This window comes from Furipterus horrens, unplaced genomic scaffold (genome assembly GCF_987537825.1).
Source record: "Furipterus horrens unplaced genomic scaffold, mFurHor1.1.pri manual_scaffold_6, whole genome shotgun sequence".
NCBI classification, from domain to species: domain Eukaryota; kingdom Metazoa; phylum Chordata; class Mammalia; order Chiroptera; family Furipteridae; genus Furipterus; species Furipterus horrens.
Genome location: NW_028327176.1, coordinates 99,210,355 through 99,222,507, shown reverse-complemented (window position 1 = coordinate 99,222,507; position 12,153 = coordinate 99,210,355). Strand labels below are relative to the sequence as shown.

Below are 12,153 nucleotides of genomic sequence, written 5' to 3'. Positions count from 1 at the left end.
CCCCTCTATAAGAATTAGAAAGAAAGAGAAAAAACTATGACCAAAATGCTTGTCTCATTTAATTAAATATTAACAGGAATGTCTTATCATTTTACAGCTCCTGTATACCAGACAGGAAACATGAACTCTAGACAAAAGCAAAAACACTGGTTTTGCTTTCTGTTTTATAGGCTAATTAAATGTTGAAAATTAAGTTATGGAAACCAAGCAGATATTATTGCCCACTGCAGTGCGGCCAGAATTAAGCCGAGAACTGTGTAGATGGACATATCCTCTCAGGGTAGCTGGAAGTCGCTGCTATAATTTGTGGTACTTACAGCTGGCACCAAATTGGCAAACTGTGCACATCCCCCCCCCCCACGCCTGCCGGCATAAAAATACCATTAACAAAAAACTTGAAAAATTAATTTACTACAGTAAGGAAACAGAAGAAGTAGGGCCAAAGAAGACTTCCTGAAAGAGAAATAGGGCCTGAAGTTCATAGCTTTAATGTAAATTTGGAAACCAAGCCCGAAAGAGTGTAGAGTTTAGATGGGACTATTAGTAGCTGTTCCCTCTCTCTCCCTATGCAAATTAACCTAATCAAAACCTGGCTTGATTTAATTTGTTTATTCTCCGGTGCCTGGTTATTGCAGATCCCTGAGACCTTATATACAGGTATTACAAAAACCTGGACAACAAACATGGGGGCTGGAGAGCTGACTAAATTAAATCCTTTTAAATTAAAATTTTCGTGAGGTGCCAAAACCAACTAATAAAAAAATTTATAGAAAATTTCAACCTCCTATCGACATCCTTTGGTGTTCCTCAGAACAAAACCCAGGGTATGGCGTCATTGACCAATTTGTGATCACACACACACACACACACAACTTAAAAGATAACAGAATAAAAGTCGCTTTTAACAAAAACAGTGAGTGTCAGAGCACACAAACCACTGGGGTTGGGTTATAATCTCTCTGCATCACCGATTACAGCACCACTGCCCGTCTGGAAAAGGCACACTACGGGAGGGTTTGGTGCCTAGACTGAGAAGACATCAGCGAGCGCCGACCCCAGTGGTGTCCGCTTTCCCGCCCCGCCCCGCCCCCAGGTCATGCAAACCCAGGCAGCACCTGCCCTCTCCCCTTGATTGACAGGAAGTTCAGCGACTCCCAGGAGCCCGCCAGCAGTAACATGCCCTACCGGAGCCAGTGAAAGCCAAGAGGCGGGGCCTGAGGGGTGGAAGCGTGCTGGTCAGGTGCTCCGTGCCGATGTTACGCGCTGCTGAGTGGCTAAGGGTTCAAGGGGTGTTTCTTGGCTTAGGCGCCTCCCGCTATTGCCCTGGGTCAGGCGAACCGAGTCCCTTCCTGAACCTGCCTCCAGTTGTCCGAGACCGATGCGCACTGACCGGATTGCTGAGAAGGTGAGAGCCTACGGAAGTGGGCGGCTTGCCTGCCGGTGGCCCACGCGGCTCCTGTGGGCTCCCGGTGGGTCCCCTGACTACCCGCCCCCTGGTTCCACTGCACACACACGGCCCACGTTGGGGCATCTGCCTGCCTCTGTGGGCGTACCCTACGCCGAGATTCTTCCCAGTGTCTAAGATGGAATGCTAGTGGGGACGATGGGGCGATGCATCACCCTCTTCTTGACGTCCATTCGCTCTACATACACCTAATCCTCCTGCACTTGCTCTGTTGTTCGCATTTCTTGGCTGCCCTTCCCTCCAGACTTTCAAGACTGTCTAGGGTGGGATAGGGGGGGTGGGTGGATGGGAGGAGGAACTGGAAAGCAGCCCAGTGAAATCTGGACCCGAGTTAGGTATTCCGCCGCACTGTGCAGCATTTTGTGCATGAAAAAGAAAGAAATCTGAAATTTCGTTCATCCCACCCCCACTCTCTGTTTATTGCTCTGGGTCATCCATGTGAAGATGTTGGTTCTGCTTAGCAAACAGTCTTAAGCTTTAGACAACACTTAGCCTTTGTTTTCCTTTGTCCCAGGAAAGCAGTTTTTCCTGCTTACCACAGTTGCTAAATTAATTTACTTAGAGGAGAAGCAGGTGGTTCATGTAGTTGATTCTTTTTTAGGCTTAAATTGTATTTGGTTCATATTAACCTTTCTTGTGTTAGGAAAGTAATAGAAAAAGGAGAAAAAGGAAGGAAGCATCATCCTCATCCACATATGTTAGTGCATATATTTGTAGTTCCCTATTGGAACTAATGTTTATGTCCCTTCCAGAATTGGGAAACACTATTGCCATTTGAGAAAGAGTTTTTAAATTTATCTTGAACATTGTCTGGAAACTAATACTTAAGGCAATTTCAGTTTAATTCACTTCTGTGTATGGTGAAATGATTAAAAAACAAAACAGAATTATTGCATCTAAAAACAAAGCTAGTATGCCAAGCAATTTTTATTTCCCTATAGCTATAATATAGCAAGGCAAGACAGGGTCTATTTTTGAGGTTTAAAAAGGTCTTCAGTGTATTCAAATTAGGAAGATGTCAGCTGAATTTAAGAGATTTCCTGTCACAAAATATGGTTAGATCCATTTTTTGCTGGGTTTATAAGTACCTTCCTGCAAGAATGGACAGGAAAAAGAGAGAACAAATGATCCTTGCTTGATTTGCAAGCCCAATGAGAACTGACAAAAGGTACATATATATTGTTTATCCATATTGCCTCTTATTAGCTTTCTTGAATAAAAGTTTTTTATAAATATATACAGATTAAAAAACAAACAAACCAACAACCTTGGTCCAGAGAGATGGTATTTAATCTAGGATGTGCCTTTTCTGTACATACCACTGATAAGATTAAATGTTAACAAATTTTGACATTAGGAAGGTCAACATCAAATTTCAGAAAGATGTTTGTTTATACTTACTTCAGAATCTAATTGTTTAAAGAAGGCTATGATTTGATTATTAATAAACAAATGCAGATTACATTTCACAAATATATTTGAAGGTCACAAATTTCATGTCTCTTCACAAAACCAAGTCAATGTGTTTCCTTCTCTCTCGAGTAACATCTGTAACCATGATGAACCAAATATTGGGTTGGCAAAAAAATCTGTTACGTTTTTTCCATAGGATGGCTCTAGTAGTGCTTAGTTGTCTTTAACTTCATTCGAAACAATTTTGTCAGAGTGTATTGTGACAGGTGTGTCACATCATTGTGCATTAAAAACATCAAAATTGGTGCATTTTTGTGCAGCCACTTTAACATTGACGATGGAAGAAAATGCCCAACATTTTTGGCGTATTATGCTTTATTATTTTAAGAAAGATAAAAATGCAACTAAAATGCAGAAAAAGACTTGTGCAGTATATGGAGAAGGTGCTATAATCAACTGTGTCAGAAGTGGTTTGTGAAGTTTCTTGGTACATTGACATTTTGGCCAAATAATTCTTTGCTGTGGGGCTGTCATATGCATTGGAAGATGTTTAGAAGCACCCCTGGCCTCTACCCACTAGAAGAAGCAAATAGCAGGAGATAGTCAACATACTCAAAATATCCAAATCAATAAAGTTACTGGTGAAAATGAAAAATGTGTCTTTGGACTTTTTTGCCAACCCTGTATAAGGCTCTGGCTTTGAAAACTATATATGTGTGTGTGTGTGTGTGTGTGTGTGTGTGTGTAGCATTATTATTGGATTGGTTAATATTCACAGGTATTTTGCTGTCAGAAATATGAGGTCAACCTGAAAATGTTTTCAAAAAGTTGTATGTAAATTATATTTTAAAATGATATTTCAGAACCTATTTAAATAATTCCTTTGAGGAACGTTTTCATTTTTGATAAATTCTTGGAAAGTGAAACAATTTCTAATGCAACTAAACTTCTTAGCTTTATTATACAGGTAGCTACAGGTCTCTTGTTTAAGATGAAATTCTGCAACATAATCCTTCCAGATCGTGATTTATGACATAACTGGCTAAGTACCATCACTCTCAGTTTTTGGGAAAGTATGCAAAACAAAATTATCTTCTATATGTTATTAACTTCTCTGTCTTTTTTTATACAGATCATCTTATACTGAACCGATCAAGTACTTTGAAAATGACTTCAAAATTCATCTGGGTGGCCTTCATACTTGCTACATTAACACTTTCAATTACATTTTCGCTCCAACCCGACCAGCAAAAGGTTCTACTGGTTTCATTTGATGGATTCCGTTGGGATTACTTATATAGAGTTCCAACACCTCATTTTCATTATGTTATGAAATACGGTGTTCATGTGAAACAAGTTACTAATATTTTTATTACAAAGACCTATCCTAACCATTATACTTTGGTAACTGGCCTCTTTGCAGAGAATCATGGGATTGTTGCAAATGACATGTTTGATCCTGTTTTAAACAAATCTTTCTCTTTGGATACGATGAATATTTATGATTCAGAATTTTGGGAAGAAGCAACACCAATATGGGTCACAAATCAGAGAGCTGGACACACTAGTGGTGCAGCCATGTGGCCTGGGACAGATGTAAAAATACATCAGAGCTTTCCTACTCACTATATGCCTTACAATGAGTCTGTTTCATTTGAAGATAGAGTTGCCAAAATTATTGAATGGTTTACATCAGAAGAACCCATCAATCTTGGTCTTCTCTATTGGGAAGACCCTGATGACATGGGCCACCTTTTGGGGCCTGACAGTCCATTCATGGATCCTGTCATTTCAAACATTGACAACAAGTTAGGATATCTCATACAAATGCTGAAAAAGGCAAAGTTGTGGGATACTCTTAACCTAATTATCACAAGTGATCACGGAATGACCCAGTGTTCTCAGGAAAGGGTGATAGAACTTGACCAGTATCTGGATAAAGACCACTATGTCCTGATTGACCAATCTCCAGTAGCGGCCATCTTGCCAAAAGAAGGTAAGTTCTGCCTGAGTCAACACGCAGGTGTGCGTGTGTGCAGTGCGATTGAGGGGGAATTTTTGTTTCTGTGCCTTTAAAGTATGCTCGCCTGTGTCATGGTAATGTTCAGGAGTTTAATCCTTAGACTCTGAAAGAACAAAATCTCTCTCTCTCTCTCTCTCTCTCTCTCTGTCTCTCTGTTACTGAACTGAACTTGGGTTCACTTCTTGGTGAGCAAGGTACCAGACGTTACAGCAAGAGTGGTACCACACAAAGTGAAATTTATTTGCAGCCATATAAGGAGCCCACAGGGAATAATTTCCAAAACCATGGCTCCCCAAACTGGGGAGTCTCTGTACTTTTACCCTGTCAAATTAATGTGTATTCATGATGGAAATTTTTGTCATAGCACGTAAGGGTTGGTGGAGGGAAGGCGTGGGTGCAGTAGCAGGTCATGTCTCTTTGTGTACACCATGTTCAGAAAATGACATACAAAGCCTTCCCAGGGGCAGGGGTTTTACTATTATAATAAGCTCTTGGTTGCCTTAAGTTTTTAGTATATGCCTTAACCTGTTTGAGCTGGTTCCTTTCTGACTTCCTTCAGTGGTGTCTGCAGGTTCTTCCCTGGAGGCCCTAGCTACTCCCTGGAATATATGCTAACAGGATAGTTTAGAATTTTTTATTGAATTTACTGGGGTGACATTGGTCAATAAAATCACATAGGTTTCAGGCATACAATTCTGCAATACATCGTCTGTATAGTGCACTGTGTGTTCACCAGCCCAAGTCAAGTCTGCTTCCATCACCACTTATCCCCCTTGACCCTCTTCCACCTCCCCACTTCCCCTTTCCCTCTGGTAATCACCATACTGCTGTTTGTGTCTAGGAGTTTTGTTTTTTCCTTTCTTGCTTTTTTCACCTTTTTCACCCATCCCCCCAACCACCCTCCCCTCTGGCAGCTGTCAGTCACTAAAAGAATATTTTGTTATTTCCTCAAATCAGCTCCAATCACCTGGAGTGTTTTTCACTTTTCCTAGAATATTGGAGTTGATGCTCTCTCTATATTTATGGTAGTCAGATTTAACCATTTTGGAATAATCGAATAGGATGAAAGCTACAGCCCCCTTCTCAGAAAAATTGAGATGGAAAGACACAAAATGACAGTGATTTCTTAGAAGCCCTCAGCCTCCTGTAGATCCTTAGGACCCACTTAATAGCAAAGCAGTGGTGTGTAGGAAGGAGAAAGCTTTGGTCAACCTGAGATTTCATTTTCTTAACAATGAGTAGGGGAAGTAATAATAATACCTTGAATTTTTATAACCTCTCCTGGGAGCCTCCTGTCAGCCTTGTGACCTAGTATTACATCCCCAGATCACAATGTGCTTGCGGAGCAAGGCTGGGCCAACTCGTCTCACTCCTGTTTTATCACATGAGAGAACAGAGTTTGAAAAGCTATCTCCCTCACAAATGAGTGTTTGGTCCTCACAGAGGAATTTAGAGAATCATAGGAAACAGAGAGTGTTAAAATATGCATATGTGCCTGCATGCAAACTTTTCAACAAATTCAATATAAAATAGCAAGTTTGTTGTTTCAACAAATCACAGTAACTGTTCAGTTTTCCTTATGAAATTGGTGTGGTGTTGCCCTGTCGGGTGTGAGAGGCAGGGAGGATCCCCTATCGAATGGATTTGAAAAACAAGAAGAGGAGTGAAGACAGTGCCCACGTTCACTGCATATGAAGTTACAGGGAGTACTTTGGCCCGACCTCCAGGGTTTGAAAGAGCTTTTCCTCTTTACAATCCGCTTTCCACCCCTAGCCTGTCCTTTCCCAACCCTCACCCTCTACTCGCCATGTTTGCTTACCTAGAGATTCTCTAGCTCTGCAGTCAGTAACTACCAGAATGCAACCCTTTGTTTTAGCGTGGGTATTGCAGTCTTAATGTGTGTTTGTGTGTGTGCTTAAGTTATTAAGAAATATCAAATTAGAGATTTCAGGTTCTTTACAATGACCTCTTACTTTGTATAAGGTGAATTTTCTTGGAACAGAAAATTATTTCTCAGTTTCCCTCCTTCAGGATTTTTTTCTTCAAAGGGGATCAGAGTTCTGATGTGTCTGACTAGATTTCATTATGTGCAACTTACTGGCTTCTTCCCTTGGTAGGATGTCTGCATTCATTGACCTCTGTTGCCAGCACTGTTTCCTTTGATTATAGCAGTGACCGCTTTGTTCTGAGTGCCCCCCACCGCTTCTCCTTTCTCTTCTAGGAAAATTTGATGAAGTCTATGAGGCACTAGCTCATGCTCATCCTAATATGACTGTTTACAAAAAAGAAGAGATTCCAGAAAGATGGCATTACAAATACAACAGTCGCATTCAACCAATTATAGCAGTGGCCGACGAAGGGTGGTATATTTTACAGAATAAGTCAGATGACTTTATGTGTAAGTATATTACAGTTATTTCTTCCCATTGTGCATCGCTGTTTGCTAAAGTGGACACTGTGGATAAGACAGCAGTTTTCTTAGTGATTGAATCACTAGCTAATGTCATACATTAATAGCAAAATAAAGATCCCTGGGGCTTTAAAAAGAGGTAACCTACTAAAAATGAAACAATTCCTTCTCTTGAAGCCATCAGACCAAAAATATGCACAGTGACGTATTCTGTCAATTATAACCATTTTGTTCCTGGGAAAAAAAACATAACTGAGATTTATAAATTGAATTACTTTCTCTATCTCTTTTATATTCTGATTTCATTAGGATTTACTCTGCTTTTTATTTGCAATTGTTAGCATTCTAGGTTTGTTTGTTTGTTTGTTTTGTCTTTCTTGTTTTCTTGGCCCTTCTGGCTCTACCAAATATAGGCCATCTTTGCTTTACACCTTGGAACTATTGCTAAAAAGAAGTGAATGTGTCATGGAAAATAATATATTAAGATGTGTTATTCGAATATTTACTGATACAGTTTTGGAGATATTGCCACTGAATATGTTTAGAATCTAATGGAACTTCGATTTAAAATTCAAACATGCAAATAAGGCACTTTGTGCCATCCTTAATGGGTAATTTTTCTTCTTATATCGCTTTTAACAAGCAGCCAAATGGAAAATTATCGACAGGATTTTACTCATCTTCATTGTGTCTGTCATTTGCATATTTGCTCTCAAACTCCCTGCTCATTTTCTTGCTCTGCTTTGTATCACCGGTGACTGACCCCTACAGACTAAATTCCCCAGACTCCTTTGTGAACTGGTTTCTGGTCGGGTTTGGCCAATAGAACACCTTGACACCCTGCCTATTTGTTCCCTACTGTCTGCCTCAGGCTGTGTCCCTAACAGTGGCTTCATTTCCTCTGTGACAGCTGTTACTATGGCCTCAGCTCTTGCTAAGTAAAACCACCTCTTCCTCTGTCCCTCCAGCCCTGGGGCCTGTAAGAGGTTGCCACTGTTCCTAATCACCAGATAACCTCAGCATCCCAGCATAACCTCACCATCCCACCTTTGCTTCTCAGGTATTCAACACTTTTATAACTAGTTTCCATATTCAGTCCCCTCTATTGGACCACCTGGCATGGGCTCCTGGTTCATTAGATATTATCACACAATACTGAGAAGTTAATAGTTCACGGGAATTTCTTTCTACCCCCTTATTGGAATGTTGAAGGAACCAAATTGTGTCAAATTATCTATAAATGCTTTTTGGGGTATGTATCCTTGATATATTTAAGAGATGAACAAAGATGTCCTTTTAGGTAGAATTAGGTTTCTAGTATGTTTATTGAGGAAAAGAAAAGCAGTTGCCTGCCAATGACTCTTGTAATGCATACATAATTCATACTGACAGATTACATACCATTATGTAATTTGTACATGTACATGGTTTCTGGTTCTTAAAACTGGTTTTACATACAGATAATGATCTGTAAACTGATATTTAATCACATCAGGGGAACCATTTTAAGAAGACCTTTAAAAATAATTTTTTTGGCCATGAAAATAATTGCCACCTTTATTTATATGTTCAGATTTTCATGTATTGTGCAGTTGGCTCCTATGTTAAAGGAATTGCTCAAAACTTTACAGTTAACATGAATTTAAGAGGCTCTTGAAATTTGGTTTTGTGAACTACAATTACACAATAGATCAGTCACACCTGTTTTTGATAGAAAACCTTAATAATGCTCCTATTTGTATTACATTATGTTCATTTATTCAACAAAATAATTAAATATTGGCCATTACACTTCTCAACCTGAGTTCCACAAGAGATTAAGCCCGGTTGTTCAAAAGCAGAGGTTCTCAAAGTGTGTTTCGTGGACCAGCAGCATCCAAGTTTCCTGGGAAGTTATTAGAAATGCACATTTTGAGCCCAACCCAAACCTACTGAATTAGAAACTGTGAGGGCAAAGCCCAGCAATCTGTTACTTTGCATGTCCTCCGCGTCAGAGCCTGAGAACCACAGCCCTTAGGCACCCATTATTAACTATTACCTACTGGATCCAGCATTTGTAGTGGTAGGGGCTACTACTACCAACAAAGTCCCTTTTCAGTGGAAAGGTTTTATAAATCAATAATTTCATTTCAAATCCAGTTTCTAGTAAAGAGTGGGATACAAGAGAATTACCTTTGCCTTCATGACTGAGAATATAGATCCCAGTTTCTTATAGAAATGAACAATTATCCAATCAATTGCAAATTATACATTGGCTTATTTCTGGATGTTGATATCATCAAGAGAATTGCATAGTTCCCTGTCATATAATTACAGATGATCTCATAAATCCAGCATTACTTTTACTTGAATAAATGCAAAAGAATCATGGCATTTGGACTTTATTTTTATTTATTTATTTATTTTTGATGGATTTGGCCAGGCAGATTTGGAATTGTTTTGAGGAGATGTCTAAGGGTCAGTTCATGACTTTTCAAAGAAATTGATTTAGGATTTTTTTTTTTATGTTGTATTCCTGTTGCATTTTTCCCCATAGCAATATAGGTACTAGAGACTGATTTGCTAGCCATTGTCCTCACCACCTTTAAAATAAAACCTGTCAGCTTTCTTAGGTTGCCACCTTACCAACAGTAGTAGCTTCTTCACCTTTGTACCTTGATACCATGCTTAGCACACATGCCTTTAAAATGCAGCTTTTGTCATAGGGAATATAGTTAACAATATTGTAATAACTCTCTATGGTACCAGGTGGGCACTTGCATTATTGGAGGGAGCACTTTGTAACCTATATGAAGATCTATCTGTGCTGCTCTATACCTGACATTAATATAAAAAAATGTTGAATGCTAGCGGTTATTGAAAAATAAAATAAAAAATCACAATGCCACCACCAAACCAAGTGCAGCTTTGATTATGCAATTTTCATCCTTCAATTTTGTATCACTTGGAAGTCAGAAGACGCCTCAAGTTTTTTCCTTTTTGTACCCATGCAATGCTAAGTTGGATACTGACCAGAACCACAAAAATCAAGATTTTACCCTTAAGTCCTGACCTTGAGTTTTCGATAGTAGATTGTAACTAGAACATTTGACTTTGAGGGCGTCTTTTGTTTTTCTTTATCTATTGTTTTTCCCTTTTTGTTAATAACTATGAATCTATTGTGACTAAGAGCACCTTTAGAACAATCATTAGACCATAGTAGGTACCTAACAAGTAGTTTATCTGCCACCAAAAAATAAGTGTCCGTCTCATTTTCCCTTTGACTTGGCTCAGCTTCGCTCTCTACTCTCCCTCCTGTGCTGCTTAAGGTAGCATTGGCCTATCAGAACGACTCGTGAGGACTTGCCTCTTCAGTTCCTCAAGTGAACTGTGATATTGACAACAGAAAAGATTGTTTGTAAAAGACTATTTTAAAACTCAAATTGGATAAAAATAAAATTTACTTGTTCAAGCTTTGACAGTATAGCAATTATTTCCATTTTAATGCCTTCTGGTTGGCTAACTTTTCTTGCATCTTATCTTTACAGTAGGCAACCACGGTTATGATAATGTGTTAGCAGAAATGCATCCAATATTTTTAGCCCATGGACCTGCCTTCAGAAAGAATTTCACAAAAGAAGCCATGAACTCAACAGATCTGTACCCACTGCTCTGCCACCTTCTCAATATCCCCGCCATGCCACACAATGGGTCGCTCAAGAACATCCAGGACTTGCTCAGTTCATCAGCACCTAGAGCACTTCCTCACACGCAGAGCACTACCCTCCTCCACGCTGGTGTCAAACCAGGAAGATATGGGCAAGAAGAGTCATATGCTTATTTCATAGGGATCTCTCTCGGTAGCATTATAGTTATTGTATTTTTTATAATTTTTCTTAAACATTTAATTCGCAGTCAAATACCTGCCTTACCAGATATGCAGGCTGAAATAGCTCAACCGTTATTACAAGCCTAATGCTGCTTAGAAGCGAAGGTGACGTAATTCTGTCAGTGTTTAAAGGAAAGCACCTGCAGACATTTGCACAGACCATTAAGCAGTTATATACATATTCAGGCACAGTCTCTTCCTCATGCACGTATACACCCACAGATGGACCAAAATATACATTCCTGCAAAGCGTCAGAAATGTAGAAGTATGTTTCCATTGTTCTCTCTGGCTTAGGGAGAGATAAGATCCTGCTTTATTTTAACTTAGCATATATAATGTATATATTTAGCAACTTTGCACTATTTAAAGTACCTTATATATTGCACTTTAAATTACTCTAATGGGTACTTTTATGTGAAATGCACTTTATTGACAATCATGTCTTATAATCTGGTTGAAAAAGACAGCTTTTTCTTCCCATGTCACAGAATACTTGTCATTTGAACTGAATGAAATTTCTAATAATTCCTGAATAATGCAAAAAGTTACTTAAACTGGGAGAGCTAAAACAAAGTGAACATTGTTGAAAGTTAAATGGGACAATTCTCGTACATTGAATTCTGGTGAGATTCAGTCCTAACTACGGGCTGTATCTGGGCATTCCTTGTCGTGTTTCTTCCCAAGGGACTGGCGTTTTCATTCTATTTCCTAAAAAATACTGACAGATTCATTCTAAACATTTTGTGTCATAAACTTCATTATTGCTATTTCCTGTTTGGTCATTTTACTCTCAATTTTTTAACACCATGAATATACATTTCTTGCCTCTATAATCCAGCACTGGCTCGAATATTAGCAATCAGGCATCATCTCAGCAGTGTTTTCTCTTATTCTATAATTATTTGCTCTTTTGAAAACTAAATCATTATTAATTACATTAAAAATCAAAGTAGATAAAAACAGTTTCTTTCAT

The 12,153-nt window shown here is 39.0% G+C and overlaps 1 protein-coding gene across 1 annotated transcript; it reads left to right on the top strand.

The window, feature by feature from the left end:
- The first annotated feature begins 1,247 nt into the window (after positions 1-1,247).
- On the top strand, positions 1,248-11,669 carry ENPP5 (ectonucleotide pyrophosphatase/phosphodiesterase family member 5). The gene is made up of 4 exons (XM_090280455.1): positions 1,248-1,405; positions 4,011-4,874; positions 7,123-7,299; positions 10,839-11,669. The coding sequence occupies exons 2-4, from the start codon at positions 4,046-4,048 to the stop codon at positions 11,264-11,266; spliced, it is 1,434 nt and encodes a 477-aa protein (XP_090136581.1). The 5' UTR covers positions 1,248-1,405; positions 4,011-4,045; the 3' UTR covers positions 11,267-11,669.
- The last annotated feature ends 484 nt before the right edge of the window (positions 11,670-12,153 follow it).